The 8,323-nt window shown below is 36.6% G+C and overlaps 1 protein-coding gene across 8 annotated transcripts in view; it reads right to left on the bottom strand.

The window, feature by feature from the left end:
- Positions 1-3,542: 3,542 nt before the first annotated feature.
- LOC107754149 (RNA-binding protein 47-like) overlaps positions 3,543-8,323 on the bottom strand; it is a 31,151-nt gene continuing 26,370 nt past the window's right edge. For 6 of the 8 annotated variants that reach the window (XM_016570495.1, XM_016570490.1, XM_016570492.1 and 3 more), the window contains 3 exons: positions 7,849-8,055; positions 6,590-6,780; positions 3,543-5,113 (listed from right to left, as the gene is read on the bottom strand). In XM_016570495.1, the coding sequence (XP_016425981.1) occupies positions 4,859-5,113; positions 6,590-6,780; positions 7,849-8,055 (653 nt within the window). In that variant the 3' untranslated portion in view covers positions 3,543-4,858. The remainder of the gene's footprint in view (positions 5,114-6,589; positions 6,781-7,848; positions 8,056-8,323) is intronic. The other 2 variants (XM_016570498.1, XM_016570499.1) reach the window with 2 other exon arrangements.

Genomic DNA, 8,323 nt, shown 5'->3' on the forward strand with positions numbered 1-8,323 from the left:
CATTGATAGGTAACTATGCAGGAAGTAATACAGGACTAATGAGTAGTTCTACAGTAACACATCAGCTACTACTATAAACTAATATGGAAACCAGATAAACTAATTTAGGACTGAGGTAATCAATAATGACTGAATAATATTGTCCTCCTCATTACAAATAACTGACAAATTATAAAGAATTACCAATTAATTACTAATCACAACATTACCATCTGTCCGAGATTAAGAGCAATTGCCTTAAATTGCCTGGTTACCATAAATTGAAAATAATGTTCCTGATATTGTCTATACACAGACATATGACATGGTTCATGTAATGCCATAATAGTGTCATGATTAATAATCATAATCCATCAGAACAAGTGTCCAGAATAAAAAGTGTCTCATGGTAAAGTAAAGTGGGACAACAGCCAGACCCTCACAAATAATTTAGTTTTTTTTTTTTTTTACAAAACATACTTTTCTGTAATTATCATTGAATTATTAAAACAATAATTAAGAACTAGGTTTTGTGTGTGTGTTTGTATTCTGTATAGAGTCTGTAAGAGCATTTTCATTTGCCAGAGATGAATTGGATGTTAAAGCGTAATTGTGATGCATGATTGTGATGCAAATGAAAACATTTGGAATGACTTCTGTAATTATCATTTAATTATTAAAACAATAATTAAGAACTAGGTTTTGTGTGTGTGTTTGTATTCTGTATAGAGTCTGTAAGAGCATTTTCATTTGCCAGAGATGAATTGGATGTTAAAGCGTAATTGTGATGCATGATTGTGATGCAAATGAAAACATTTGGAATGACAACCTTTGTGGCATCTATTAACATTTGATTTTCTGCTGATATTTAAAGGGCAATCAATCATGAAACATATTCATCCCACTTCACCCTATGTCACCCTATTTACAAAAAAAAAACAGATAAAATAAAGTCTGTTTCTGACCTTTTTCATCACTAGGGAGTGGCAATAATGACCAATTCAGCAAGCCATATCATGTCATGCATGCCACTGTTGCTTAGTCAAATCCTGACACAAGAATGGAAGAACTTCACTGAACTTAATGGGTACATTGAGCAAAACCTGGCAGTTTCAGCCATATTACAGTAACACAGGTTTTCAGATCCCATCCCATCACTTTAAACCTTCATCAGGTCCCTCTGCACTGCTGCCCCCTAGTGGTCCAAAAAGAACTGCATGTTTAAATCTTACATGTTCATTTAGTTGAGGGGTGCCAAGTCCTATTCCAGCAAATCTCCTATCTCACAAAGTTCCGTTCCAAACCTTATCATACACACCTGAATAATCTACTTAAGATGTAGCGATTACAGAAAAGTGTGCTGGAGCAGAGTTGGAGCTGAACTTTGCAGGACGGTAGCTCTAGATCTGGATTGAGCACCTCTGCTTGAAACAGTTTGGTACATTTTGTCCATCAGAAGATATCTTCAACCCTCATCACTTGTGAAATTTAAACTAATGATGATCTGATAATCAGACAATTCTAAAAACAAAAGTAAAAGAACACGATTTAAAAGATTAAAATAAAAATATTGCACATTTAAAGTGTTTTAATAAAAAATAAAAAAAGTACAATTGCTGATCATTTTTAGTAAAACTATTTTGTGTAAAAGGTGAGCAAAGAAGAAAAGACAAGCACAGATCTTACTTTCTTTTTGAAAATGCTTTATTAAACTACCTCTATAAATATACAATGCCAAAAAAGCTTTAAACAAACAATGCGAAATAGAAAACAGTTCTAAGTAGATCTAAAAAAAAAAGATAAGAATATTTTGGCAATAACATTCTACATTATCTAAATGTCCTCTGCCGAGGTCAGCTTGTCTTGTTCATTTGTCTTCTAGTAACAAGAAACAAGTGTAAAAATGGAGGGAAAAACGCTACACGTGTAGTGTTTCTGAAATGATTGCAAAAGAAAATGTTTTACCAATGAATGCATGATTAATTTGGGCCAGTATTTACTCCACACTGGCAACTTAGAGCCACATTTATATATCCACACATACACACATTCGCATTAGTTGAACACTTTGGCAAAAAATACGTTTTTGTTGTTAAACGTCTCTAAAGCACATATAATGAGATGGAAATATCTTCTTAAAATATATTAATAACATTTCCTCTTACTTCATACACAAAAACATTGTACTGTATATATTAAATATATCCTGACTGCTTCTCTCATAATAAAAGATTAGATAACAGACAGAGAAAAACTACTGTGGATGGTTCACTTTTCTCAAAAACACACAGATATGCCATATCCGAGAGAGAGTGTCCTCGATGATTGCAGCAGTGTTTAAAAATGTGTCTCTAGCTTACGTGATGTGAACTGCATGGATTGTCATTCTTTGTTTGGTACATTGTGAAGTTTTCCCCAAACTTTCACTCAGTCTCTTCTTAAAAAAAAAAAACAGGCTATACTTAATAAAACATCAACTCTGTTAGAACATGAAACACATGAAAGCATAATACAACATAAAGCAGCACTCTAACACTCAGAGCCCCCATAGAAACAACAGTATAACACAGAAAAAAAGAAGAAAAAAAACTAGACTTTCTGAAAGAAAATAGGACAGAAGAGGCACTGTGGTATCACAAACAGTGTTTAAGAGGTCACTTGACAGACAGCAGTCTGAATAAAGGCCCATGTGACATACGCAGTCCTACAGAAGGCATAGTGGTGGCATACAGCAGTCTTCAGAAGGACATTAATATGATATACAGCAGTCATTGAAAAGACAATGAGGATATTAACAGGTTCTATGAGCTCCCTGGTTTCAGTTTGGTCCAGTTCATTCCAGTTCTAGGAGTATCAAAATACCCCTAAAAAGACAAAAGTGCCTGCTCACACACATATTGTAAAGCATATACACATACACAAGAACCTCTAACACCCTAAAATGTTTAAGTGCACATCATTGCTAACATACCATACTACAGTAGCTACACAACATGGAGTGTGATCTACAAAAATGCAGGGTTAGAACTACAAAAGACAGGAAAAACTACAAAACTCGATGGACCATCTGGCTGCTCATCTATAGGAGGAATTGTAATTTGTATTAATGGCACAAAAGCGGATATGAGGGAGCCTGTGCTCTCCTAATGATGCACATAAGACTTCACAGGACTGGATGCTGGGAATCACAGTAGTGGTCTGAAAAATAAGGGTTGGTCATCAACTAACACAACCAGTACAAGTAAGCAGAACTAAGTCATCATAAATAATGCTGTATCTTCAACCCAGCTACTTTTTTGTCAGTCCAGTTTGTGCATTTAAAACACATTAAAGGGATAGTTTACACAAAACTGAAAATTCTGAAAATCATTGAAAATAATTTATTCGTGTCATTCCAAACCTGTATGACTTACTTTCTTTTGTAGAACACAAAAGTAGATCTTGGTAACCTAAAAGTTTTGGTTACCATTGACTTCCATTGCATGGAGAGAGAGAAAAAAAAAATATCTCAAAATATCGTCTTTCATGTTCCACCAAAGAAAGTAAGTTATACAGGTTTGGAAAGATATGTAATTTCATTTTTGGGTGAACTATCCCGTAAACAGGGAACAAATGTTATCCAGCATATATCCGACTGACTGAAAAACTTCTCTTTTTCCAGTTTTCTTTTTCTTGAACACATTGCCTCTGAGAATGTGAATGAAAACAGTGTTTGTCTATCTTCCAGTTTAGAGAAGAAAAATATCCTCTAGACAATAAAAACAGCATCTTCAAACCAACTAAACAGTACAATCTTAAAATAATCTAAATATAAAAATGCACAAGCAAATAAACAGTTAAGGCGGAAAAACGAATGCATGTATTTGCATATAGACTCGCGTGCAGGAAACCCAGTGGACGGAAGATTCCGACGTCTTCAACGCGTTTAGCAAGTATATGTTATAAACTCAAAATACAGCCTTTTCATGAAACACTTTCAATCTTCTACTTCTGTGGTTGTTGAAGTTCCTGCTCAGCAGTTGTTTGTTCATTTTACAGTTTTTCTTCATAAAACAAAAGTAAATGCTCTGAAGCATACAGAGGCATTAAATACGCTCTTTTTAAAGTCCACAAATACTACAACGTTCCTTCAGTATTCTTGTGGCCGTGAATGCAGAGGAGCGATATTAGGAGTGTGCGGCGACAGGAACGCTCTGGCTCACGATTCTCAGCTGGAGTGTGTGGGGAAGACGGTGATATGTCAGTAGGTGTGCTTCTTCTGCGAGTCTTATTTTGAATTACTTCATATGAACATATCACTCGGAGTCAGTCCACATCTGTACTGGTGATCAGCTAATATACAAGACCTCTGCAGAATGATAAAATATGCAAATGGACATTCGAGAACAGGAGTTGTCATTCATTCAGTCGTGTGATGGCTTTGGAAATCAGCAAGTGTTGTCAATTCCTTTAGGAAGTCGAACTGACAGACTGCTTCCTATTGATCTAAAGGGAAAATAGGTGAGGTTCTGGTCACATTGCAGGGTTTGAGTCCATAACTTAGAACACAAAAGTCTACCTGTCTTGGTAAGTTAATCAGTAGCATATAAAAGTGGTTTTGGTCTAGGTCATACATCCGGATTAATAAATGTGGGCCAGAGGGGCTGATGAAGTTGTGAATAAATTTAGCAGAAATCTACATCCTTGCTGCCAGCATCTAATCTAAAGGCTTCCAGGGAGCTTCACACGAGTCAGAATGTGTTAGTTTTGTTGTATGTCAGTTTCACTCTGCGTGGTTCAATTAACCAGCAGACTTCATAGTTATGCCGTAAATGTCTGATGGCCTGTGGCGACGCGGTGTGTGTAATTGTAAGTCACTGTGATTGATGCTGTGAGTGTCTCAGTAGGTCTGGTATATATCGTGAATGGGCATCTGGAAGGTGGCAGCGGCAGGGAAGGCCTGAGGCATGTACCCAGCATACCCTCCATAGGTTGCGGCGGCTGCCACAACAGCATTCTTCTGCAGGGCTGCCAGCGTGGCGGTGTTGGCGTGGGCGGCGATTGGCATGTAACTGGCTCCATACAGACTGGCAGCTGCAGCCGGAATCCTCTGCACATTATGAGCCATAGCGTAGATGGGAGTTATAGGACGACCCTGTGAGATAAAGAAATAGATTGTTACACCACATCCTAATTAAACACCATCAAGCAACGATAAATAAAGTGTTTTTGACAACGACCATGATGGCGGGTTGCTTGGCTTTTATTTCCACGCTGGCATGCTGGGTAGGTGCTGCCTAGAGTAAAATCTCAATGGTCCCAAACAGAATACTGTATGTGAATGGAGGGGTTGTCATTCTCTGCTCAAAGATTAAATAAAACCTGGTCCAATTTCCCTACACAGCAAACACATTTGCATATTAAAGGCAAAGTTTGCAGATTTTCAACCAGCTTTGTATTTGTACAATATTGATAGTATACAGTAAATGAACAATGTGTATTACAGTATTTTTCTGTTACCTGCACCAAGATCGAGGTTATTTGTCAGCAAAAGTTCACCGTATGACGCAAACTTGGCTTTTGTGAAAACTACAGATCATACTGAGGAATTTTTGTATCCCCACTCATTGATAGTTTGATGGAGCCCAGTGCATTACGAGTATTGAAATTTTCCTACATTTTTCAGCACATCACTTTTTCTCAGTTTTCTCTAGTCATGTAGCACCGATTAAAAAAATATATATAATAAAATAAAATCATGTCTTTGCTGCATAGATAGCCAACTTTTATTAAAACCCCATATTACTGGTGACGAATTATCCCTTTAACAGTCCAATAAATTTCTTTAAATGTTTTTTTTTTTTTTACTTATCATGACCGTATGAACGCAAGATTCATACAGATTTCCATACAGTTGTGAAGGCGATATTCAATATTATGACAATAGCATTTTGACTAGATGTTGTGTATTTTTGGTCAGTATTGGTATTATTCTTCGGATAATTAAAAAAAAATTCAATATCTCTTTATTTTTTGGCTACTAATAGTGTTTTTATGTGATGAATTCTTTAATTACAGGCTGCAAGATATTATGCTCATCGGGATTCATATTTTTAGAATCTCCTTCCAATTCATGAGTTGGAATTTTAATTGAATAGAAAGCTGAACTGGAATTTGAACTGGAATTAGAGGAAGTGGAATTCATAATTACAGTTCAAAGAAATGTAATATACTGGCACACTATTTATATATTTTGGCCTATAAAACCTTCAAAATTAAAGACTATTTCAACTTTTAGATAAGGCTATTCAACTTCCTTTTCAAGTTACAAATTACACTTACTGAAGTTACAAGAATTTCTTAAAATTTCTGTTCCAGTTCTGCTTTTTAACTCAAATATTTGCTACTGCAATTCAAATCTCATGGTGATCAGCAGTATCAGTTGGATCTTAAAGTGTAAGAAAACACTAACGCTCCAGGCTTGATCAAGTTCCACATAGTTGTACAATAATATTTTCATTGGCTGTTAAAGTGCCATACAGCACAGCATTTTTGCTTTCAATGGTGTTAGAATTATCGGAGTGTTGTAATAACTGTAAATTGTCCCATCTGCTCAGGTGCAGGTGAGTACCTGGAAAGGTGGTGGTGTGGAGACCGCAGGTATGACTGCTGCAGTGGCCGAGGCAGCTGTGGGGTCATGCTGGAGGGCCAAAGGATTTATCAGGTGCTCCACTGGGTGCATCTTCCCTTCCTCCATTAACTTAGTTGCAGGGGCAGCAGAAAACATAGCAGGGTACTGGGCACCAAGGCCTGGAAGAGTCACTAAACATATACGTACAATTAGAACAATGGCAAAAATATGCAGACTATATAGTGTACTTTACACAATAGCATATTTTGTACATCACTATGTAAAGTGTGTACCATATGTTAGGTAACATATCATTTAAAATCTCAAATGAGGCAGTATAGAAATTCAGGTAAGTGAAGTTGAGTCAGAAAGTGCAAAAAGGATAAAGGTTAAAAGCAGAAAAAAGGAAAGACTGAGACTTACACAACCTGTCCTCATTTACAACAAGTGTATGACTCAGCTTAAGATTAGCGACAAAAAACACACCCACACACAGCCACATACACACCGTCTTACACACACACACACACACACACATTATTTCCATGTACAAAAACTCTTTTCATTCCCCATGTTAATTCAGACTTAGGTTTAAGTGACGTCAGAATACTCCAGTCAGGATTTTGCAGATCTCAGATCAGAATTCTGCAAGATCAGTCAGTTTCGACACAGAGCAGCTGATTAGTAAGAAAATAAAGTCATTAAGAACTTTGAACTCAATGCCCAAACAAAGTCAAACACTCTCAAAGCATTTTATAAGTGGTTTTCGTTCCTGTCTTATGTTAATGTATTTAATAACAGTCTATTCAGATGACTACATTGTAATATTTAATCTGGAGTTATATACAATTTTGAGAGCTTTTTGAGAATTGTTTGAACATTGTATGTATAATTGAAAGAAAGCATTTAAGCAATAAAATAAAAACCAAAAGCCTGCTTACTAGGGTAAGCAGTGACAGCTATGACAGCTGACAACTGTCATAAAGAAAGGAAGTTAGTGTTCCACTCCAGGCCAGTAGGGGCAGTACAGTTTAATAAATTATCTTACTTTTTTTTTTTTTATAACTCCAGTTTACTTGATAGCCATTTTTAGATTTAAGAATTTAATGTAAAACTAACTGGTGGTTCAATTTCAGTAATAAATAATATTAGTAAATTGTCTAGAAACTTCTTGAAGTTTCTAGATTCTGCCTCCACTGAATGGAGTAGAGCACAACTGAGTTAAATTCTTTATATATGTGGTTTAATTTCACACTGACTTGTGCCAGGCTTGATGCCCACTGGGTTCACAGCTGCCAGCTCTAGATTGGGCATGATCTCGTAAGGTTTGTCCAGCAATTTGGCCTTTCCTTCATGGTAGCGGCTGTAAATGCCTCGGCCAGCTGAATAGCCACCAAGGTATGAGCCGCGGGGCACTTGGCCCCTATTAACGGCCCCAGCACGGCCACGGCCTCTTACAGTACCTGCTTAAGATAAAAATGAAAGGAGGTGCTGTTCAGGTACAGAACCACAAGGAGGCACATATATATATATACAGTGTCTCACAGAAGTGAGTACACCCCTCACATTTTTGTAAATATTTTATTATATCTTTTCATGTGACAACACTGAAGAAATGACACTTTGCTACAATGTAAAGTAGTGTACAGCTTGTATATTTAGTATATTCAGCTTGCCATTAATGTCTAAACCGCTGGCCACAAAAGAGAGTACACCCCTAAGTGAAAATGTCAA

Source organism: Sinocyclocheilus rhinocerous, unplaced genomic scaffold (genome assembly GCF_001515625.1).
Source record: "Sinocyclocheilus rhinocerous isolate Xijiao unplaced genomic scaffold, SAMN03320098_v1.1 scaffold681, whole genome shotgun sequence".
Taxonomy (NCBI): Eukaryota; Metazoa; Chordata; class Actinopteri; order Cypriniformes; family Cyprinidae; genus Sinocyclocheilus; species Sinocyclocheilus rhinocerous.